Below are 25,678 nucleotides of genomic sequence, written 5' to 3'. Positions count from 1 at the left end.
GATATGATTACTTACAGTAAGCGGAGCTCTTATGTACAGTATATCTTAAAACATGTAAAAGGCTACAGCCCTACAAATGTAGCTATTAGCCAACACTCCGAATTGTAAGCTTGTGCTATATTGTAGATAAAGTGATAATGTGCTAGACTGCAACAATTACAGATCACAAAAACTATCTGGCATCTGTCAGACAGCCTTACACATTCACTGACACAGTGGTAATTTAGCATTGTTATTATTAGACAAATGTGCCCAAGTGCTACCAACTGCCTTATGTGCCATAATACTTGACCATCTGTTGCCCTGGATGCTGTAAAACCTACAATTAGACATATGATAAGCACTGATTTCCTAACAAAGAAAATTCTGCTGTCATAACCAGAAAGCTTTTAGTTTAATTTATCTAACTGATGTCTCCATTAAGAACAAAGAAAACATGCTCTACTTTGCCAGAAAGTACATCAAGATGCCGGCTGATCTTAAAATACTAAAAGCCAATAAAGAAATGGTAAAATTACTGCTTAACAAGCAGGATATACAGCAGCCAGTTAGTTTATAGTTGTCTTGGATTGGGCTGTCATCCCCCTACTGTGTTCAAGAAGTGGGCAGAATGAAACATCTAGGAAATGGCAGAATAAAACATCCAGCAAAAAGGATTACAAAATAAATACAATGTAAATCCTAATTCTAAAGTTAGTACATAATTAAACAGGAACTCTGCCTGAATAACATAACTTTCATACAACAGTTTATCTAAAAACTGTTTAAAGGTACACTCCTGTCAAACAGAATGTCTCAAAAATAAAAAGAAAGCCTTGAAATACGTAAGGGAAGACAGCTCGTCTACATTCAAGGCTTCAGTTTTTCAACCTATTGACATCAAACCACCCCACTTCTTTTTGTCTGATATCTTTTATTCTGGGAACCCATTTTGCTTACCTGTTTGTCATGCAGGAGGGGCATTCTATACTTTACCCACTATAAGGCTCCTTATACAAAGTTTGATGTACCAAGATGTCCGAGCTAAAACACATCTTCACATACACCTGTCAGATTGTGTTTTGAAGTTTTAATCTGACAATACACACATGGAGAAGTATGAGAATTTGCACAGCACCAATAAGGTCCCCCCCCCCCCCCCAACCTTCATGTCAACAGAGCTCAGAAGAAAACTGCATAGACTTCAATTCAATGATTGGTTGCACCTTTTACCTTGAACTTTTCTTTGATCATTTCAAAATTATCCCCTGATAAAGTCATGCTGCCAATGGCGCAAAGCGTTGGGTAGAGACGGGCGACGTCAGACGCGATTCCCGGAAGTGCAGAATCAGGACAATGCCAGTAAAACGTTGTAATGATTTCTCTGCAGTGCACCTGATTCTGTTCATTATTTTACGTGAGTGTGGTTTTTATTAATAAAGTATTGGGTATAAATTACTACACTTATGGAGGCTCTTTATTCCCTTTCAGCACTGGGCGGCTAAATGTGAAAAAGACAGAAGGGAAACATCTAACCTCTTAAGGGAGAGCACACCATATGTGGAACTGGTGAGGTGAAGTAACAGAGTGGAAGCGGCCCCGGGCCTATCATCCTACCCAGAATAGGGGTAATGCGTGGTAGACCTATATTTGCATATGGGTCCAATTAAGGAGGTGAGAGCATTAATATCACTGTGGTGGAGCATGAGTTTAACATGAGTTTATACATGCTGTAAAGCACTTGAATCTGTGGAACACATTTTGAAATACTTTCACTGTGGACGGACAAAAAGGACTGTTATATCTACTATTTAATTGTTCAATATTTGGAGCAGCGTGGCGTGATTTTTTTTTAACTTTTCTTTAATAACATTCTGAATGAATATGTATTTTTTGTAGAACATTATTAGAAGGGAAGTTATTGGTATTGTGGAGGAGAAATTTTTAACATGCAGCTGACTTTCTGGTCAGTAACCCCCAAAAATGGTAACATGTAATTTTGGTGCCTCCTTGTGTTCAATGGGCAGTTTTAAAAAAAGGTGACATGACTCGACTCACTCAACTTCCTGCCTAGCCATCAGACAGATCAGAGCGCTTCCAGGTTTACCCAGAAACAACAGGAAAGTGGCGGGAGGGGCACCTCTCCCGCTGCCTGTAAAAGTAATCCTGTGGTGAATCCGCCAAAGGGATAACTTCTATCCGACACCGAATTGTCCACAGAAAAGAATGATACTGGGGTATGACAGCTAGCTGCTGCCAAAACCTCGGTATCAAACGTCAAAGTAATGATGCATATATACTGTGGGTGGTCGGCAAGTGGTTAAACACCTCAATCTCTGCCCTGCAGTGGAGACGTTCTTAAATACTTGAAATTCTATACTATCTGTAGTGCAAATCGATCAGAAATATAAGCAAAAGCATGAAAATAGTAAAGAAATAATGTCTCATTTTTCACTATGCTTAATCTACTGTTAAAATTGACAATAAGGAAGAATTATGCTTTAAAGTACATCTAAAAACCATGTTTTTTACATTTTGGATAGGGGAAGCAATGGCTAAAATGCTTGATAATTTTTAATTTTTCTAAATAGGCTGAGCACACACTGGTTCTATTTTGGGGCCTTATCCTTGTTTTGGTGACAGCTAAAGAAGGGGTTACCTCATTCAGAGAATTTCTCTCACTTCCCATTGTGTCAGAAGGACAGGAAGTGAAGGATAATGTCTCCAATTGGACACTGATGACAGCAAAATGTTTATATATATATATATCTCTATAAAAACATGTTAAAAGATCATCAATGAAATTCCAGGCTCTTTAGTGGCCAATTCGTCAGGAAAAAGGTATACAATATACTGGATAAAATACATAAAAATATGTGGTGCCAAAGGGTAAGGCTCCATGTACACGGAACGCTGGAAATGGCCGTTTAGGAGCAGTTGGGCGTTTTTTTCCAGAAGCCCCTGAACCCATCTACATTTTATCTTATCTGTCCATGTACACCAGGTCGTTTACAGTCATTTGCAGGCAGTTGCGTTCAGGGACTGTTTTTAGAACGCAATTATTTGCGTTCGAACGTGTGTTTCCCAGCGTTTCAAACGCACAAACGCGTCCGAACGCGTCTGAACGCGTCCGAATGCGATGACCCGCGTTTAGCGTTCGCGTTTTTCCATTTTAAAGGGGAATAATTTTTTTGACCTCTAGGAACGGTTCTAAACGCAAACGCCCGCTAAACGCGGGTACAAACGCGACCGAACGGACGTTTCAAACGTCCTAAAAATTCCAGCATTCAAAGGGACTTTTAACAACGTCCCGTGTACATGGAGCCTAAAAGATACGCACAATAAAAAATGTATGCAATTTAAAAAGTTTTACATTACATATATTTTTATATTAATAGCAAGTTATGATTCTTAATTTTAGTTTTTAAATCATCACGGACTATGGAAGATTTTGCATTTCATTTGGAAATTGTGGTCCCAGAGTCTGGGGGAAGAGTGGAGAGGTCCAGAATCTAAGTTGCATGAGGTCCAGTGTGAAGTTTCTACCGTAAGTGATGATTTGGGGAGCCATGTCATCTGCTGGTGTTGGTCCACTGTGCTTTATCAACTCCAAAGTCAGAGCAGCCCTCTACCAGGAAATTCTAGAGCACTTCATGTTTCCCTCTGCTGACCAGCTTTATGGCTGATTTCATTTTCCACCAGGACTTGGCACAAAAGTACCAACACCTGGTTTAATGATCATGGTATCACTGTGCTTAATTGGCCAGCAAACTCACCTGACCCAAACTTCATAGAGAATTTGTGGGGTACTGTCCAGAGGAAGATGAGACACACCAAAACGGAGCTTCCCCTTTTGGGTGGAGCTCTGCTTTAAATCTAGTAGAACAAACTTTACAGGGTCACTTCAGGGTGGACTGTGTGTCTATTTTATCGTTTGGACCAATTCATAAAAACTGAAAAAAAATGATTGCGTTTACATATTGCCAAAATGTTATACAGTGCTTAACCACTTCTGGACTGGAAGGTTTTACCCCCTTAATGACCAGGTAATTTTTTGCTATACAGCACTGCGTTATTTTAACTGACAATTGCGCGGTCATGCAATGCCATACCCCAAAAAAATTGATGTCCTTTTTTTCCCACAAATAGAGATTTCTTTTGGTGGTATTTGATAACCTCTGCGGTTTTTATTTTTTGAGCTTTAAACAGAAAAAGAGCGACAATTTTGAAAAAATAAAATAAAAAAAAATATATATATTTTTTACTTTCTGCTATAAAACACAGCCAATAAAAAAAATGTAAAAAAATCAAATTTTTTCTCATCAATTTAGGAAAATATGTATTCTGCTACATTTTTTTGGTAAAATAATTCCAATAGGTGTATATTGATTGGTTTGCACAAAAGTTATAGCGGCTTGAAACGATGCAATATTTTTATAGATTTTTTTTATTTATTTCAGGTACTTATGTAGCGCCGTCAATTTACGCAGCGCTTTACATTTAATTTTGTTTTACTAGTAATGTCGGCAATCAGCGATTTTTAGTGGGACTGCGACATTACGGCAGACAAATCAGACATCTGACACTTTTTTACCTTTTTTGGGGGGGCCAGTGACAGCGATCAGTGCTAAAAAAAAAAGGTACTGTCACTGCACTAACGACATTGGCAAGGAAGGGGTTAACATCAGGAGTTATCAAAGGGTTAGGTGTGTCCCTAGGGGGTGCTTACTAACTGTGGGGGTGTTGCACTAATTGGTCTCCATCTTGTCCCCTTGCAGAACAGCGATCTTCCTCGTTTACATAGGCAGATCTCCAATCTGCCTCTCCCAGGGATGATCGCGCTTGGCCAGCGGACATGGGGTCTGCCAGACCTGTTGATTGACATTTCCGCTAGCCATCTAGTGGCTATTGAATGAAAAAACGCACAGGTATGTTGTTTCGTGCAATAGTGCCACTTTGCCACAGCATATACACGGCGGCCGGTCGGCAAGTGATTAAAGTGTCACTAAACCCAGGACCCTACATTCACTATATCTGGTCTCCCACAGTATACAGAACATGGAAATGCAATAGTTTTAGTAAATATAAATGGATTTTTGTAAGAACTTACCGTAAAATCCTTTTCTCTTAAGCTCATTGACAGACGTAGTCTTCTTGATTCTCAAGAGCTGGGTTATGTTGTCTCCGCAGGAGTAGGACTAGGCAGAATGACAAAACGTTCTGGCTCCACCCTAGGGGCAGTCCCTGAGGGTATATCCTCCCTCTCTCTGCTACAGGGAATCAGTTCGGTTTAAAGCAGTACAGAGAATTTAACCCAACCCAACTCAATGATAGAGGGGCGGGTACTACGTCTGTCAATGAGCTTAAGAGAAAAGGATTTTACGGTAAGTTCTTACAAAAATCCATTTTTCTCTATCGCTCATTGACAGACGTAGTCTTCTTGATTCTCAAGAGCTGGGACATCCAGAAGCAGTGCCACAAAATGAGGGGTGGGATTGACAGAATCAAATCCAATCTAGAAGGCCCAACCGGAGCCAACCATAAGTATCAAAGGACTCATCGAGTAAACAGATGAGACCTACCCTCGAGGTAGACCAACAGTCTCCTCAAACAGTGGCCTGCAGGAACCTTGCAGCCAGAAGAGGCATCTGACGATGCCATCACATAAACCTTATACAATATTGTAAAGGTATGAACCGACTACTAAACAGTCGCCTTGAAAACCTGAACCACTGACGCCTGATGGCGGAAGGTCCAGGAAACTCTAAGCGCCCGAGTAGAATGCGCCTTAACAGGGAACGGGGGATCCCGACCCTTAGATAAAATAAGCCTATACCACCGTCTGTCTGATCCATCTAAAGATGGTCGCAGCAGAACAGGCAACCCTTTCTTAGGGCCATCCGTGATCACAAACAGTGAATCCGTCTTACAAATTGAATCCGTAGTATTCAAGTATATCCTGATCGCCCGAACTACATCCAAGGAATGCCATGCAATTCTCGAGGATGATTGGGCTAAGGACATAGGAAGGACAGTACACTGTCCTTAATCAATGAAACTTTTAAACCACCTTAGAAGGAAGGATGGATTCGGATGAAGAACAACCTTATCCCTATGAACCACCAGATCTGGGGAACAACAGGATAATGCAGCCAGTTCTGACACCCTGCATGCAGAAGTGATAGCCACCAAGAAGACCACCTTCTGGGATAAAGTAGGCAAGGGAATCTCCCTGATATTTTCAAAGGGAGGTGTCTGAAGAACCGACAGCACCAAATTAAGATCCCAGGATGGTAACGGCGCGTGCACTGGCAGAGCCAGGTGTCGCACCCCCTGGATGAAATTCCGCACCAAGGAATGAGTAGACAAAAGCTTCTGAAAGAAGATAGCAAATGCTGAAACCAGACCCTTGATAACACTCAAGGCCAGCTTCTGCTCAACTCCCTGTTGCAGAAAGCCAATATTCGGACTACCGAATAAAGATGTAGATGGAACCCAAGGGATTCACATCACACAATATAAGACTTCCATATACGATGATAATCTTTCTGGAAGTCGCTTTCCTTGTTTTAACTAGAGTAGGAATAACTGAAGCTGACAATCCCTTGTCCTTCAGCCCCTGGGCCTCAATAACGAGGCCGTTAAAAACCGGCGATCGTAAAGCAGGATGGAAGATCGGTCCCTGAGACAGTAGATCCTCCCTGAGAGGAAGTCTCCACGGGACGTCCGCCATCAGTCTGACCAAGTCGGCGTAACAAGCACGACGAGGCCAATCCGGAGCTGCCAGGATTACTGGAATTCCTTCCTCCTCTATCCTGCGAAGAAGTCTTGGCAGTAACCCAAGAGGAGGGAAGGCATACATTAGCTGGTATTGCCCCCACGGGGCGATCAGTGCGTCTGCGGTTTCTGCTAGAGGATCGCGGGAGCGAGCCACGAATCTCTGAACTTTCCTGTTGAATCGAGATGCCAACAGATCCACATCCGGGGTGCCCCATCGTAGGCACAACTGGTGGAAAACGTCTGGATGGAGGGACCATTCCCCCTGATCCAGGGTCTGACGGCTGAGATAATCTGCCTGCCAATTCTCCACCCCCGGAATGAACACCGCAGAGATTGCTGGAACAAATCGTTCCGCCCAGCGAAGAATGCAAGCCACTTCTTTGGCCGATCGGACACTCTTGGTGCCCCCCTGATGATTGACATAAGCCACGGCCGTGGCATTGTCCGACTGGATCCGAACCGGGCTGTCCTGGAGCTGCTCGGTCCAGTGAATCAGACAAAGTCTGATCGCTCTCAGTCCCAATACATTTATCGGTAATCTGGATTCTTCCGGGGACCAAAGTCCCTGGACAGATAACTGACCAAGAATTCCTCCCCATCCGAATAGACTGGCATCCGTGGTCACTATCGTCCAATATATTGGCAGAAATGACTTTCCCTGGCTGAGCATTGGAGACCGAAGCCACCAAACCAGAGACTCTCTGGTCTGTTTGCTCAATCGTATCTGATTGTCCAGGGATTCCGGATTCCGATTCCATCTGAGAAGAATCTCTTGCTGAAGAATTCGGGTATGGGACTGGGCAAATGGGACTGCTTCGAATGAAGCCACCATCAACCCCAGAACCCTCATGCAAGTCCGAAGGGAAGACCAGCTGTTGGACAGTAACAACTGGACTGCTGATTGAATCTTTCGGAGTTTCCCTACCGGAAGGAAAACTCTTGTCCTGACTGTGTCTAGAATTAGACCCAGATATTCGAGCCTCTGGGTGGGAACCAGAAATGACTTTTGCTGGTTCACCAGCCACCCGAATTCCTGTAAAGAAATCATAGTAATTTCTATGTTTTGTAGCAAGGTCTGAGGAGACTCTGCATGAAGCAGAAGATCGTCTAGGTAACCTAGAATCGATATACCTCTTTGGCGCAGAAGTGCCAACATTGGGGCCAACACCTTTGTGAAGACCCGCGGAGCCGTGGCGAGACCGAAAGGTAACGCCACAAACTGATAGTGGTTCTCCTCTACGGAAAAGCGTAGAAAACGCTGATGTCCTGCGAAAATGGGAATGTGAAGATAGGCGTCCTTGATGTCTATGGACGCTAGGACATCCCCTGGATGCAGGAAGGCTGCTACCGTGCGAATGGACTCCATTCTGAATCTTCTTATGAAGACAAAAGAATTGAGTGCCCTTAAGTCCAGAATTGGACGCACTTTGCCCTCTTATTGTAAATAGGTTTGAATAAAACCCTAGAAACCGTTCTGTCCAAGGAACGTGGACTACCACTCCCTGTTGTAGTAAATCTATGACTGCTCTCCGCAGATCTTCTAAACGATCTGAGGATAGTCGGATATTGGAAGGGAAGAATCGCGCCGGTGGGAGAGATCGAAACTCGATCTTGTATCCTGACCTTATGACTTCGCAGACCCATTTGTCCGGGATTCTGGAAAGCCATGGATCCGGGACCCGGCGAAGACGTCCCCCCACCCCAGTTATGGGTGGGGGCGCACCTTCAGTCTTTGGACGGTTTATCTTCAGGTCTGGAGGGGGCGGGCTTTTGCTTGCCCGACCAACGACCCCTGACGCCTCCTGCAGGAGCTTTGGAGGACTTCGTTTTTTCACCCGCTGGACGAAAAAACCTCTTGTGAGCAGAAAAAGAAGGCCCTCGTCTTTGACGAGTTCCTCTACCTTTAAAATTTTGTGGTAAAAAGGTGCTTTTTCCACCGGTGAGATCCTTAATGATCTCATCTAAGTTGGCTCCAAATAGACGCTCTCCTGAAAAGGGGATATTAGCCAATGCTTTTTTGGAACCTAGGTCGGCTAACCAACCTTTTAGCCACAGTGTACGCCTGAGAACCACTGCTGAGACAGATGCTCGCGCCATTAATGGAGTGGCGTCTAACGCCACATCACACACAAACTGTAACCCCTGTATCATTTGTTCCAACAAATCTGATACCGCCTGAGGGACTTCTTCTAAGTCCCGGCGTAACCACTTGGTCCATTCAGTTACAGCCTGCGAAAACAGACCAATAGCTATATAGGTCTGAAGCTGATCCAATCAAGGCAAACATGGTGCGAGACATAGCTTCTATCTTGCGATCCACTGGATCTTTAAAAGACGGAGCGTCTTCTAAAGGAATAACCGTGGCTTTATTCAATCTAGCAATTGGTGAATCCACCACAGGTGGTTCTGTCCATTTCTTAATGAGGGTTTCCTCAAACGGATAACGCCTGTTAATGCGTTTAGAAATAGTAGAAATGCGTTTTGGCAGACTCCATTCTTCTTTGATTGGATTGCCAAAACATTTGGGCAATGGAAAAACCTTCGCCACTAGATGCGTTTTTAGACCCAAAAGGGATCTCAGTTTTAGCTATTTCTGACGGAATACCCTGTAATCTTAAGGTCTCTTGAACAGATACCATGAGTGCGTTTACCAACGCTTCCTCTCTGGCTATGGCTGATGCCGAAACATCCTCCTCACTGTCTGAAAAGACAGTACACGAGACACCAATACCAGATGAAGTACCTGCAACTGCAGAAATAGGCTCAGAGTCTGAATCCGAGGTTTCAGATAATAAGGGGTTAGGCGGGGGTCGCTTACTTGCGCCCTGTCCCTGACAAGCCACTTCCACCCGGGACACAAGCTTCCATAATAGCGGACAATGATTTAATCGTCAGTGGGGTGCTGGAGGATCCTGCAGACCCCTCGAGGGGATCCGGAGGAGATACCTGAGTGGCAGGGTCCATGATAATTCAGGACACCTTTGCCAGAAAACACAAAAAAAAACTTTTTTTTTTTTTTTTTTAAATAAAAAATACCTCTTTTTTTTTTTTTTTTTTTTTTAATTTTTTTTTTTTTTTTATGTGTCTCCCCCTAGCGCAATAGCGCCCCTCAGAGTACCTGCTTCTCGATCCCAGAGAGAGAGAGAGGGACCCCCAAGGCTCACCAACCGATGCAGTGCAGTTTCCAACAAACTGCAGTCAGCGTCTGTCTTACACAGACTGGAAGGAGCTGTTTGCTTTTTCCCGGGTAGAAGGCGTGGCTCCGCCCCCTGTGTACGCCTTCCGGCGTTCCCAGCTCTCCACGAGGTAGCTGGGCTCACAAAACATGGCCGCCCCCATAGAAGAGACATAAGACTCCAAAAACATGGCGGCCGGCGTGACCTGAGGACATACATGCATTCGGTCTACGGCAAAATGGCGGCGGACCGCCGATATCGTCTTCCCAGCACATCCACCTGCTAAGAGATGATATATGGATCTGCAGAGATACACTGCACATAAGGTAGGATTATACCTCCTATGTCTGCTGTAATGTTACAGTCTGCTGGGTAGAGTGTTAGCTCTTGAACCAAGTCCACTTCCCACAAACACATGCTGTATTACAAGGGGGACTTGTAAGTATCAGATATATACTGACCATATATGGAGGGGCCCATAATATATACTGCCTCATAATGAGGAAAAAAGGGAACGTTTACTCACCATACCGAACCGACAGGCACCCTCTCTTCACAATACCCTCTCCACCGGGGTGGGGGTTTGTGGACGCCTCGACTCTCTGGTACCTGGCGTCCAAGCGAGCTTTTAACTCGCAAAGTCAGTCCCTTTACTGGGACTCCATCGCGGCCGACTCAGCGCACTGGTCTGCACGCGCTCTTAGGCAGAAACCGGGGTGACCACTGGATCTCAACATCCAGCCCGTCGCCCGGCCCCGCATACTTACTTGAATATGTCGCGGCCGACCAAGCGCAATGCCATGGTCTGCGCGCGCTCGTAGGCCGGCTGGGGTGACCACAAGTGTCGCCCAGTCCGGCATTTTTGCTTGAAGATCTCACAGGAAAAAACACTGGAGAAAACTACCTAAAAAATGTCTTTTTCTTAAAGAAAAAAAGTCTTGCCAGGACCAAAAGATCCCAGCAAGGAACTTAGGTCCTTACTCCTGACTAGACAGAAAAAAACTGATTCCCTGTAGCAGAGAGAGGGAGGATATACCCTCAGGGACTGCCCCTAGGGTGGAGCCAGAACGTTTTGTCATTCTGCCTAGTCCTACTCCTGCGGAGACAACATAACCCAGCTCTTGAGAATCAAGAAGACTACGTCTGTCAAGGAGCGATAGAGAAAAACTGCTATCTACCTTATCTCATCAGCAGTATATAGCAGTCTTTTGACTTCTATCAGTGCTTGGTTAAAGCTTGAAAAAGGAGTTTTCATACTGCACTGCCTGTCCTATGCAAGACCCCTCACCCTCTGTCTGGACAGTGCTGATTGGCCCTGTGCTGATCAGATGCACTCTGCCAAGAAAAAAAAAAACTCTCTAGCAATACACACCAAACTGAGCATGTGCAGAGTGACTCCACAGACTCTGTGTTATCAAATCATGTTATGGGGACAACGCAAGAAGAGGAGGATCTGTGCATACAGGATCAAAGAGCCTTTTTACACAATGCAGAGGAGCAATCACTTAGGTTCCATAGTGAGTATAACAAGCACGCTTTACTACAAATACAGACTGATTTTACAGTTGTGGGTTTAGGAACACTTGTACAGTATATAAAACCATTCCCTGTGCCATGAAGGAACTCACATTTCAATGTCTGCAACACACTCTAATACACAGTAGTGGACAACAAAACTACCAAAATATTTTTTGATTTTGAATAGCAATCAAAGCACCAAAAAATGCAACACATAACATACAACAGTAGAACATAAAAAATCCATGTTGATGATGTCCCATGTGGGATTATAACCCAGGAACGTAAAACTTAAAGCTACATGCACATGTGCTAATTACATTGCTACAAGTAAATAGGCAAACAGATACTCAAAACAGTTTCTTACCTGGACTAAAGATGCTGTCCTCCCTCTCTTCATTTCAGCCACCGACTGGCAACCCATCCGACCTTTACTACTCGAATGACATCGGTAACAGATCCAGTGACTCTGTCCAACAGCTTCAACCTTACAGTTCTTTCCCACCAGGCAGAGGGAGTGATATAAATGTCCACAACTAGAGGAAAGAAACAGTTTCTAATAAATATATTTCTAAAAGTCAGTCAACTGCAAAAGTCACTCAATGGCTTACAAAGAACATATATAAAGAATATGCAAGAAATAATTTGACTAGTTCTTCTTCACAGCATCAGTATGAATAAAATTATTCTGAATCCAGTCTGGGATGGGAATGCACCACCTGCCATTATTATCCACAAGTCTTTTAAACATCAATTGGTAAGCTATACAAATGAAAGCAAGCATGCTCAATTACATATCAACTGTACATAAATCGGTAGACACAGGCAAAATAAGCATAATTTACAAAGATACAGAAGGCACAAAAATTAACTCTGGAGTAGACTTTATTAACCACTTAAGCCCCGGAAGATTTTACCCCCTTCCTGACCAGGGTTTTTTTTGCGATCTTTACTGCGTGATTTTAACAGACAATTGCGCGGTCGAGCGACACTGTACCTAAACGAATTTGACGTCCTTTTCTTCCCCACAAACAGAACTTTCTTTTGGTGGTATTTGATTACCTGTGCGATTTTTTGATCATGCGCTATAAACAAAAAAAGAGCGTAAATTTTGCAAAAATAACAATATTTTTCACATTTTTTTTATATGAAATTCCCAAAAAACAAAATGTAAAAATTAAAATTTTTTAACATTTTCGGCCAATTTGTTTTATGCTACATATGTTTGGTAAAAAAAAAAAAAAAAATCGCAAAAAGCGTATTTTGATTGGTTTGCGCAAAAGGTATCGCGTTTACTAACAAAGGGAAAGATTTTTGTCATTTTTGGTGTTTTTTTTTTTTTTTAAGAGTAATGGCGGCGATCTGTGATTTTTTTTGCGGGACTGCGACATTGCGGCGGACAGATCGGACCCTTGACTGACATTTTTGACACTTTTGGGGTTACCAGTGACATTACTGCAGTAATCAGTGCTATACATATGCACTGTTACTGTAAAAATGACACTGGCAGGGAAGGGGTTAACTGTATTGGAGAGGGAGGGGTTAAGTGTGTCCTAGGGGCGTGTTTCTAACTGTGATGGGACATGGCTACTAGTGTAAAAACAGAGATCAACGGTCCTACATAGTAGAACCGTCTGATCTTCATTTTTACACAGGGGAGAATGACAGGCTGGCTTGTTTACATTAGCCGCCTGCCTTTCTCCCTTCCCGGCGAATGATCGCGAGTGACCGGTGGACATCGGGGCCGCCGGTCACACGCACTGACTTCTTAGGGAATGAGCAGGGGCGGGCGCTCGCCCGCTATTGGCTCACAAGCCGGTGACAGGCTAGTGACGTACTGGTACGTCACTTTGCCTGGCCGGGGCTGATCGCCGCAGTATATGTACTTGCGGCGGTCGGCATGTGGTTAAGTATTAGAATTTTCATAAGTACAGTCTGACTTGAAATTTTACAGGTATCTTCCACAAAAACTAGACATGACCTACAGTACCTGTTCAAGCCATCCGGAAGTATGAATGGTTACCCTGCAGTTTCAGACATATTTTATTATAAAATGTGCCTGCAGCAACACCTGCTGGTGAAGTCTGGTACTGTGGAATGACCAAAGCATACAATGGTTCTCCATTAAAACCAATGGCTGCAAACAATAATATTGTACACTTCTGCAACACACTGAGGTGGATTTACTAAAGGCAAATAGACTGTGCACCTTGCAAGTGCAGTTGCACTCATTTTCCCCAAAGGTTAGTAGGTGTGGTAGGCTCTGCTGATTTCGATCATCCAATCATGTGCAAGCATAAATGCTGTTTTTTTTTCCTTGCTGACTGGGTAATCTTTACAAAGTGAAGATTTAGCACATTTACATTCACTAAGGAGTGTAACTGCACTTGCAAAGTGCACTCTATTTGCCTTTAGTAAATCCACCCCAATGTTCTGCTTTTTACAAATAAACCAAGGGAGGTGCAGTCCCCTCCATGGTACTACACACAAAAACCGGGAAGAGCTCTGAAATCTGTTCCTAATACCACCAACAGATAATGTTATGCAGACAATTCCATAAGCATGTAAATGCAGAGGTTTGGAAAACCTTGGTCAAATTACATATTTATTCATTTTCTCACTAAAAAGAAGTAACTACGACATCTGCAGGGAGAGCAAATAAAAGCAAATATTTCTACAGATTGTAATGCACCATTTATTACACATTTTCTTAATTTACCAGCATGAACACAAAAATGATAAATATGCAACATATAAAATGTGATAACATGGTCAATTATTACTTTGTAAGAACGCTTTCACAGAAATCAAAGGGTCCAAATGTTCAGGCCAGATCTATATATCTGGAGGCTGTAGGCACATAAACTGGGCAGCACAACAAAGCACAGTACATTAGGGACATGCGATTTTACTGGCAGCACCAATGAAGGTAAGGCTATGTGGATATCCATAGAACACGGAAACACAGAGGAGGTTCAGATGTATAGGATTTATTTTGTTTAATTTCTGTTTGATTTATAAGTGGATAATGCCATGCATTTTCTCGTCGGTCAGCTAAAAAGTCTGAATATAAGATATAGATTTGTAGAGCTTTCATAAAGTTGTTAAGGCCTCTACTAAGTCGGACTTGAAGCATATCCGTGTGAAATGTATTCTGTATAGATTATTTTCTGAGTGCTGACAACTGTAATTGATTCAGCATTTATAAATCAATTCTCATGAAAGTGTCTAGCACAAGAACTATGGCATAGAAAAATCTTAAATAGATGCTACTCGATTATTTAAAAAATATACAAAAGCAGACAAAGGAAAACTACAATGGTATGGAGACAAATTTTAGTATATTTTTTTGACATTCGTATGTTTTTAAATTGTTGGGTTACATATATTTTTGGCATTTAGATACCATCTTTGTTTTGCAAACAAATTATTAAAAACATGATGTAGGGTTCTCAGAGCACGATGGGCTATTTAAAGCGGAGTTCCGACCACAAAATTTACATAATCGATTTTGGGCCATCCGCTTGCTTTTGGTCACCTGAAAAAGAAATAGTTACGATTTTTTTTTTTTTTAATTACCTTGTTATTGAAGAAAAATATACTCACCTTTCTTCCACTTCCTCCCTCTGCGGCCGCGGCCCGCGCCGTCACTTCCTCTTTGCATTGATTCCTGGGAGCTGAACGTCATCGTCGCTCCCAGGAATCAATGCGCCTGCACCGGCCCCGCTCATCACTTCCGGTGCGGCGCCTCATTCCCTGCTAAACAGCTTCTGGGCATGCCCAGAAGCTGTGGAGGGATGATGCGCCCGCACCGGAAGTGACGAGCTGAGCCGATGCAGGTGCATTCTGGGAGAAGAGGACGCAGAACAGGACGCGCTGGCTTCAGCTGCCCACATCCAAGATGGCAGCGCTGGAGAAGAAATTTTCAAGGTAAGTATTTATTTTAAAAGGTAAGTGCGACCCGGGACAGTACAGAGGCTATCCATTGTGGAATGTACTAGCCCCGACTGTCCCGGGGGGTATTCTTATTGAAAAAAAAATTTAGTGGTCGGAACTCCGCTTTAAAGAAACATCACATCAGCTAGCTTTGTAGTTTTACTTGTCTGCCAGACTCCAATTCATTTAATAAGGGTTGGATCACTGCTCTGATGAGTTACTGATCTCTATAAATAACAGGCTTGTTTCAGCATTGCTCAAAAATTGTCATACTTTTACTGTTCAACGAGGCTGGATCTCAAACTGTTGGTTAAATAGAGTAGAACATATAGATATGCAATATTTATTATGTACCTGACTGAAAAAAAAAAAAAAAAGTATATATACAGTATTGCTTAAACTCATTTTTTTTTCTCATTAATCTACACTCATAATGACAAGGCGAAAATTTTTTTTTTTAGAAATGTCTGAATTCATTAAAAAGGAAAAACTGAAATATCACATTGGCATTCAGACCCTTTGCAACAACACTTGCAATTTAGCTAAGATGCTTCCCATCTATCTTGATCATTGTGGAAATGCTTCTACACCTTGATACCACCTCGCATGTGGTGAATTAAATTGATTGGACATGATTTGGAACTCCTCTCTATTAAAGACCTCACAGTTGACAATGAATACTATATCAGAGCAAAAGCCATGAGGTCAAAAGGAACTGTCTGCAGAGCTCAAAGGCAAGATTATTGCAAGGTAATGCATTTCTGCTGCATTGAAGCTTCCCACCAGCACAGTGGCCTCCATAATTCTCAAATGGAAGAAGTTTAGCACAACCAGGGCTTTTCCAAGAGCTGGTTGCCTGGCCAAACACAGCAAGCGGGGGAGAAGGAAAACCATCACTGCAGCCCTCCACTGATCTGAGCTTTCAGGAAGAGTGGCTAGACGGAAGCCTCTCCTCAGTTCAAAACATATGAAAGCTTGTTTGGAGTTTGTGGAAAAGCACCTGAAGGACTCTCAGACTGTGAGGAACAAGATTCTCTGGTCTGATGAAACAAAAATTTACCTGTTCGGCCTCAATTCTAAACATCATGTCTGGAGGAAACCAAACATCTCTGTTTACCTGGTGAAGAAGGGGGAGACAACCAGCGCTATGGATGTATGAACTCCGAGATATAGAATATTTAGGTTGCAGCCACCAACCAACCCCTAATAATAAGGGGTCAGACGTAATGTATGTGTTTACCTGCCCAATACCATCCCAACAGTGAACCTTGGTGGTGGCAGCATCCTGCTGTGGGGGTGTTTTTCTGCAGCAGGGACTAGGAGGTCGGTCATATTTTATCCATCCTCCCTCTATGGTTATAGATCAGGAGGTGTGTATGCAAAAGTGAACTGGGTGAGCAGCTGCTGTGGTAACAAGACAATGTTGTCTTTTTAATTTCTCCAAGTAGTAACATCCTTTTGGGTTCTTCTTCACCATAGCCTATTTCTGATGTTTCTGGAGATACTTGGTTCACACTAATCTACCTGTTGGTGAGTCGGTGGCTAATAGGTTGATAGTAAGTTAAACAATTCCTTACCAGTTTTTCTTTATACTACTGTTAAGTGTGGTCCCTAGCGTTTTTAGTTTTTTTCTAGGTATTAATGACTGCAAAGCTGCAATAATTATGTCTTAAATTGGCCTGAAGCTCAACTTTAAACACTTTTTAAGTTAATGCTGCATATTAGAGATACCAACGTTAGAAAGATAAAGTTGTAATTTTATTTTTGATTTGTCTTTTTCCTTTTACTAGTATTGACCTTTAAGGACAATGGTGGTGGCAAGGTCAGTAAGATACCAGTCAGGTAGAAGCTGTATATATTATGCCAGGGTTGGTAGCATGTCTCTGTGCCCAGTCATACACCCAAAAATATACCGTAGGCATTGCAGAACAGAAACTCAGCATCCTACATGACTCCAATCACTTCTAATAAAAACACTATAAATGAACTTCACAAGCATATGATTTAATTCTGCACCCCAAGGCACAGGTAGATAAGGTCACTAGTGAAAAGTTACAAGGACAAATGACGTTAAAAGCAGTGACATTTCCTCTAAGCTGCTCTTTCTGCCTGAAAGGCTATTGAAATGCCTTTGGGACTTCTTCATCTGAATTGAGCTGAGTCACAACAGTACGAGCATAAAAGCTAAACAAATTGCCAAATCTAATTCACGTAAATCACAACACTGGAGAGGAATTCCAGGCAATCACATTAATCTATAATAATAGCAGAAATTGCCGTCACAAAGCTTAAAATCCACATAATGAGCTTCCACAAGTGTCCTTGCTTCTATCAGCATATGGAATGTCACATATCATTTGTACCAATATTTATACACCTGACAAACATTCTATCCCAAGGCTGAAAACATAATACAAGAAAACAACCTATTGAATTTCAAATTAAAGTGAAAATATTCAGTAGGTCTGATGCTTCCCAACCCATTGAAACTCAATTGTTCTTGAGGTAGGATCTCAAATGTCATTACAAAATTGCTTATATAATGAGCAAATATGGCTGCCCCTCTCTAAATATAATGTGATGTTTGCCTGAGTGACATTGTTCTAGACATAGTGAACGGTTGATATTTTTATTTCATAATTCGTTTTTACACCATTTTACGTTGTTGTGGTAATGTGCACGTATTCTTTGATTCTGCAATGATAGAGGTTGAGTTCTCTCTTTTTACTCATCTCTAGGCGGCTTAACCGGATACCCAACACGCGCAGCCCCTGTACCGCATGCATTATGCCCGATGGATCAGGGGGTGTTTCTTTCTCACGGCTTGATGGGTGGATTATTTTTTCCATCTTTCTCTCCACCCATTCAGTCCGCATTTTGCATATGGCAGTGACTCGGGAGGCTCTGCGTGTGTCGGCGCCTCTTTCAGACACTGTATAGCGCTGTTCCACATCACCATGCTGCATCGAAAGTGATATCACAGGTGACCGGAAGTTGTGTCTTGAGGCACAGGAGAAGGCGGGGGACACAGAATGGAGATTCCTTCTCCAATATCCGGTAGTGACAGGTGCATTGTTGGCCTCTAGCTTTAATTGGTGATGGGATGGAGATTTATTTTTCTATTTCCTGTAATGGCAGGTTCATTTTGATTTTTGCTCAATTGGCTAAGCACAAACACCTGACTTGGGTATTCCCTATAAATGGTTTGGGTGGTGCTAATGTTTTGAGATGCAGACTGCCCTTTAGGCTTTGAAAAAAGCTTTTCCTATTTTGTCTTCACTGTCTATTCCCTATTATGTTGTGTTATCCTGTAGGTTTGTTTTTCTTGGCTTCTCATCCATCCGCTTTTTCCTTTTCGGACATCTTGTGAGCATTTTCCAAAGCGTTGGCTGTTTTTTGTATTTTTAACATACTTTAATCATCTTTGGCTTTCACAATGTTGGACGGCAAGTGTTTTGATCACACTTCCTTCCTCTTTTTGGTGTCTCTCATTTTTTTGGTTTTACTGACCTGTTCAGTCTATTTTATTCTAATTCTTTTTCAGTGTGAAGTTTTAGAGGGTTGTTGAACTTGTCTGGCATGTTTCATCACTGGTCATTCCCCTACCATTTTGGATTTACCAGTGATAATTTGCATAGTTTCCATGGCACTCTTCTGTTTTTGATGTGTGTTTATTTTTTTTAATTTTTTTTTGCCTCAGTTTGTGTTTTATTATTAATCTATATGCATATATATTTTTTTCAGCCTGACGTTTTTTTTTTTTGCGTCCCTTGTGTTTATAGCAATATATGCTGTGGGGCATCTACTTCCAATTTCTGAGAAGTATGATACTACTGTACATGAAAATGCTGCTGTATATAATTATTGTGTGTATTTTTTTTTTTATTATCCTTGACTTCATGTTTGCATTTTAGAATCCAGCATGTTGTTTAACCCCTGTTTAAGGCTCTTTGGAGTTGAAACAGGTCGGGACCTTTATGCTATATACAAACCGCCCTTTTGGATATTTATGACTTCTGTCACGATGCCTACAATCCCTGTGGTCTATTTTTAATGCTATGTTGTATTGTATGACATGTTATTGTTTTTAACTGCCTTGTACCAATAAAATGTAAGCATTTTCTATTTATTATTTGTTTTTGGTGCCTTAAAAATGCCATCCAAAGTTGAAGATTTTGTCTGTTTTTACACCTGCTGTAAGTAGAACTTCCTTTACAGATCTATAGTTTTTTTTCTCCACAATAAAGTCTTATTGAAAAAGAAGTTCAAGGAATTTTCAGAAAATCCATCAATAAATGAGAACAAAAGAAAATGACCTGAAAACGAGGATCTCATCTGCGCCTTCTTGTCTCTTCTTGTACTGCTGAAGGCAGATGCAACAGTGGTCCTGTTTTGGAGCAAGAGCTTTAGTAATAGAAGATTTGAGGTTACATAGCGACCAATGTAGGTCCTGGTTCAGCAAGCTTGTTGTGGTTTCCAGCAGGGTCTATACACAGAAGACAAAGGCATGAAATCATTACAAGACAATACAGGCATTACACATGAAATGGAAATATCACTGTCGGATCAGAGTGCATCAATCACCAAAACAAGCTACCTCTCTTTCAACATTCAGTTTTTTATTCCATCCACAGTACTGACTTGTAAATCAGTAATTAGTAAAACGCAGCCTGTGCTTGCACAAAGAAATGGTATTTTATCTAGAAAACACCTAAAACCATTAGATCCCCATCATAAAAAATGGATTTTTGTAAAATCTTACCGTAAAATCCTTTTCTCTTAAGCTCATTGACAGACATAGTCCTCGTTGATTAATAACAACTCGGGTTATACTGCCCTCTACAGGAGTAGAACTAGACAGGAAAGAAAACATTCTGGCCACACCTTAGGGGCAGTCCCAGAGGGTATATCCTCTCTCTCTCTGCTACAGCAAATCAGTTATGTCACAAAGCAGTGTTTAGAGAATTTAACCCAACCCAGCTCAAAAACAGAGGGGCGGGTACTACGTCTGTCAATGAGCTTAAGAGAAAAGGATTTTACGGTAAGATTTTACAAAAATCCATTTTTCTCTGTCGCTCATTGACAGACGTAGTCCTCGTTGATTAATAACAACTCGGGACGTCCCAAAGCAGTACCATAAATGAGGGGTGGGAAAATGGAAATCAAAATCCAATCTAGAAGGCCCAACCGGTGCCAACTAGAAGTTTTAAAGGCTCATCCATCACACGATGAGACTCAACTGAAATTCCAACAGAAAAAAACCCCTGAGGTAGACCACCGGTCTCCTCAAATTGCGGCCTGCAAAACCTTGCGGCCAAATGAGGCATCCGCCGATGCCATCACATCAACTTTATAAAATTTCGTAAAGGTATGTACCGACGACCAGGTGGCCGCCTTGCACACCTGGACCACTGACGCCTGATGGCGGTAGGCCCAGGAAGTACTGAGCGCTCGAGTGGAGTGCGCCTTAACAGGGAACGGAGGATTCCGACCCTTAATAGAATAAGCCTGTACCACCGTCTGTCTGATCCATTTGGAGATAGTTGCGGCAGATGCAGGCAACCCCTTTCTGGGGCCATCCGTGATCACAAAAAGTGAATCCGTCTTAAGGAACGTTTCCGTAGCCTTCAGGTATACCCCGATTGCCCGAACCACATCCAAGGAATGCAACGCATATTCCCGGGGATGATTGGGCTGAGGACACAAGGAAGGTAGCACCATATCTTCATTCAGATGAAAGTCTGAAACCACCTTAGGAAGAAAGGATGGCTTCGGATGAAGAACTACCTTATCCCTATGAACCACTAGATATGGGGAATGGCATGATATTGCAGCCAGTTCTGACACCCTGCGTGCAGAAGTGATAGCCACCAAGAAGGTCACCTTCTGGGATAATTTAAACAAAGGAATTTCCCTGATATTTTCAAAGGGAGGTTTCTGCAGAACCGACAAAACCAAATTAAGATCCCAGGGTGGTAAGGGCGCGCGGACTGGCGGAGCCAAGTGCCGCACCCCCTGGATGAAATTCCGCACCAAGGAATGAGTAGCCAAAGGCTTCTGAAAGAAGATTGCTAATGCTGAAACCTGACCCTTGATGGTGCTCAAGGATAGTTTCTGCTCAACCCCCTTTTGCAGAAAAGCCAAGATTCGGGTCACCGAATAGGTCCGTGGGGGAAATCCCAAAGATTCACACCACGCAATATAAGTCTTCCATGTGCGATAATAGACTTTGCTGGAAGTCGCTTTCCTTGCTTTAATTAGAGTAGGAATAACTGAAGCTGACAGCCCTCTGTCCTTCAGTACCTGGGTCTCAATGGCCAGGCCATTAAATCCAGCGACTGTAAAGCACGATGGAAGATCGGTCCTTGAGACCGCAGATCCTCCCTGAGAGGAGGTCTCCAAGGAGCGTTCGCGACTAGCATGTCCAAGTCGGCCTGACCGGCCTGACGAGGCTAGCCTAGAATTTCCAGGATAACTGGAGTTCCCTCCATCTCTATCCTGCGGAGAAATCTCAGCAGCAACTTGAGAGGGGGGGAAGACGTATAGTAGCTGATACTGCCTTTCTAGGCCGTTCAGCGCGTCTGCTGCGTCCGCTAGAGGATCGCGGGCGCGCGTTACCAACCTCCGCGCCTTCCTGTTGAGCCGATATGCCAACAGATCCACCTCCGGGATGCTCTGATGAAGACACAGATGGTGAAATCCTTGGTGATCGACCTAAGTCATCACCCTGATATTGTCTGACTGGATCCGAACCAGGCTGCCCTAGAGCTGCTTGGCCCAGGCAATCCGACAAAGTCTGATCGCTCTCTGTTCCCACACATTTATCAGAAACTTGATTCTTATCAGGAGTGATGATTTCTCCTGGTTGAGCATTAGAGACCGAAGTCACCAGACTAGAGGCTCCTTGGTCTGTTTGCTCAACCGGATCCGATTCCTGTAGGGAACTGAGACTAATCTTTGGAAAAGGTAAAGAAAACGATCTGTTCAGGGAACGGGAACTACCGCTCCCTGTAGCACCTAAATGTTGGAAGGGAAGAATCACACCGGTAGCAGTGATCGATACTCGATCTTGTGTCCTGATCGTATGATCTCCTGAACCCCTTAGTCCGAGATTCAGGAAGGCTCTAGCTCTGAATGCCGGTGAAGACGTCCCCCCACCCTCAAGCCGGGTGGGGGCGCACCTTCAGGCTGTATTAGCCTTAACTTCAGGTTTGGCTGAGTCGGCCATTTGTTTGCCCGACCAGCGCCTCTTGAACCCTCCTAGAGGGGCTTTGCCTTTCCCGCTCGCCCCAGCGGAGCGAACGAACCCTTTATGAGCGGCAAAGAAAGGTCCACGCTTGTTACGAGGTCCTTTAGCTTTAGCAGCCTGCGGCAAAAAAAGTGCTCTTGCCCCCAGTGACATCCTTAATGATCTCATCTAGGGTGGCCCCAAATAGGCGATTCCCCTGAAAGGGGAGATTCGCCAAGGCTTTTTTGGAACCTAGATCCGCCGACCAGCATTTTAACCACAGCACACGTCTGAGGATTACCGCTGACATCGATGCATGCCCTAACAAGGGGGTGGCATCCAGGGCTGCGTCACAGATGAACTGCAGTCCTTGTATAATTTGTTCCATCAAATCAGATGCTGCCTGGGGGATACCTTTCCCCTTTAGGTCATGGCGTACAAATCTTGCCCATTCCGTTAATGTCTGTGAAACTAAACCAATGACAATCACTGGTCTAAAGGCTGACCCTATCAGGGAAAAAATAGTGCGGGACTCCGCTTCCATCTTCCGATCCACCGGATCCTTAAAGGACGGAGCGTCCTCCAACGGGATAACAGTGGCTTTATTCAATCTGGAAATAGGTGGATCCACCACTGGTGGTACCGTCCATTTCTTAATGAGGGATTCCTCAAACGGATAGCGTCTAGCAATGCGCTTGGAAACAGTAAAGGTACGTTTTGAATGATCCCATTCCTCTTTAATTTTATTACCAAAACATTTGGGTAAGGGAAAAACCTTCAACGTCTTGGTAGGTTTACTAGTACCAAAGGGAATTTCCATCTCGGTTGCCTCTGCCGGTAAAACCTCAAGTCTTAAGGTTTCCCGGACCGACACAACTAGTGCGTCCACCAATGCTTCTTCTTGTGCTATGGCGGAGGCAGGAACGTCCTCCTCACTGTCTGAGGGAACTTTACCTGAGACAACAGCCCCTGCAGAGGGACCTGCAGCTGCAATGACCATCTCAGAATCTGAATCATCAGATGAAATAGGGGTAGGCGGGGGTCGCTTTCTTGACCCCCGTCCCTGACAGGCCATCTCCACCCGAGACACCAAAGACTCTAAAACTGCTGTGAATGCATCAATACTCTGTGAACTGGAGGGTCCTGCGGCCACCTCGAGGGGATCAGGTGGGGTACCTGTGTGGCAGGGTCCATGATTATTCCAGACACTTGCCGGAAAAAAATAATTTGCCAAAAAAAAAAAAAAAAACTTTTTTTTTCTTTAGACCCCCAGCGCCACAGCGCCCCTCAGTGTTACCTGCTTAGGGACCCCTACAGAGAGAGAGAGAGACCCCAAGGCTCACCACTTGATGCTCAGAAGTTTCAATACAACCTGTTCCAGCACTGTCTATTACAGACAGGAAGTCTTTGGCTGGCTTTCCCGGGTAAAAGGAGGCGGCTCCGCCCCTTTGCATGCCTTCCGGTGCCTCCCCCTAGCTCCTCGAGGTGTTTGGTCACCTCAAACATGGCCGTCCCCATGCTGGAGACACGAGGCTACGCCGGGTAAAAGGAGGCGGCTCCGCCCCTTTACACGCCTTCCGGCGCCTCCCTATAGCTCCTCGAGGTGTTTGGTCACCTCAAACATGGCCGCCCCCATGCTGGAGACATGAGGCTACGCCAATATGGCGGCCTCGTGCGATTTGCAAGACAATGGCGGCGGCCTGTGTAGGATAGCTCGGCTAGCAGAGGCCTGCGGGATGTCTATATTCGGCCTGGCGGCCTGCGGGAGTGTCTCGGCCCCACAACCTTCACCCTGAATGGTGATAAGCCTGGCCGGCGGTACAGGACCCTGGCGGGCCGCATGCGGTCTGTGGGCCGTCGGGAGGCAGCCCTCTGTCCTTCTGGAAGTGACCGTTTGCTGGAGGAATGGCGATCTGGACTGCAGTGACTCAGGCATAGGCATCGGCCTGTGTACACCTCTGACAGGTAGGATACCTTTTACTTCAATAGTAATGCCCCTTATAGTACTGCCACTGACTTCAGTCACCCTTACAGTTTTACAATGACCTTAGATAGTCAGCTCCCAAACCAAGCCTCCTGGTTTCTGTTCACAAAAAATCACACTCAAATTGGGGGATCTGTGACCTGTTATAGGATAGAGCGGAGACCCATCCTACCATTCCAGAGAGGGGCCCGCGTCCACCACAAACCCGACAGGGGGGGGGGGAACATTCTACTCACCATACCGGAACCAGGCGGGCGCCCACTCCTGACAGAACCCCTCTCCATCGGGGTGGGGGGGCTGTCGACCAATACGGACGCCGTGACTCTGTTGGTCATTGGCGTTCAGGCAAGATGTTTAACTCGCAGGGTCAGTCCCCGTCCAGTGGGACTATGTCGCAGCCGACCCAGCGTGGAGCTATGGCCTGCACGCGCTCGTAGGCTGAACTGGGGTGACCACTGGATCTCAACATCCAGCCCGTCGCCCAGTTACAGCTTGCTTGCTTGAAGATCTCCAGAAAAAAAGCTGTCTAAAAAAAAATCTTTCTAAGAAAAAAATCCTGCCAGGACCGAAGATCCTAGCAAGGCATCTAGGTCCTTACTCCTAACTAGACAGAAAAAAACTGATTTGCTGTAGCAGAGAGAGAGAGAGGATATACGCTCTGGGACTGCCCCTAAGGTGTGGCCAGAATGTTTTCTTTCCTGTCTAGTCCTACTCCTGTAGAGGGCAGTATAACCCGAGTTGTTATTAATCAACGAGGACTACGTCTGTCAATGAGCGACAGAGAAATGTCTGTTTTGATCAATTTTGGTGTAATCCCTGGGAAAAAAAAACAAAATATGCTAAACAGGCGAATCAAGCCTGAGAGGGGTTTGATCCCCTGGGCGTTACATATCTACGTACAATGAAGCTGACGTTTCGATAATGGGATTTTTGTACTTACCATAAAATCAATTTCTCTGAGTTCATCAATGGACATAGTGCTCCATAAATCATAACTACTGGGTTATATTGCCTCCTTCAGGAGTAGGACTAGGCAGACTAAAAAACTCCTGGCTATGCCCATGGGCCGTCCTCAAC

At 43.9% G+C, this 25,678-nt stretch overlaps 1 protein-coding gene across 2 annotated transcripts in view; it reads right to left on the bottom strand.

Moving 5' to 3' along the window:
- The window catches only part of VPS8 (VPS8 subunit of CORVET complex), a 424,969-nt gene that overhangs the window by 88,766 nt on the left and 310,525 nt on the right, over nucleotides 1-25,678 (bottom strand). For both annotated transcript variants that reach the window (XM_082262330.1, XM_082262329.1), the window contains 2 exons: nucleotides 19,706-19,875; nucleotides 11,821-11,989 (listed from right to left, as the gene is read on the bottom strand). In XM_082262330.1, coding sequence (XP_082118456.1) covers nucleotides 11,821-11,989; nucleotides 19,706-19,875 — 339 coding nt within the window. The remainder of the gene's footprint in view (nucleotides 1-11,820; nucleotides 11,990-19,705; nucleotides 19,876-25,678) is intronic.

This window comes from Pelophylax lessonae (assembly GCF_965119305.1).
Source record: "Pelophylax lessonae genome assembly, chromosome: 6".
Classification (NCBI taxonomy): domain Eukaryota; kingdom Metazoa; phylum Chordata; class Amphibia; order Anura; family Ranidae; genus Pelophylax; species Pelophylax lessonae.
Note: the sequence above shows the minus strand (reverse complement) of the source record. Positions and strands in the feature narration are given on the sequence as shown.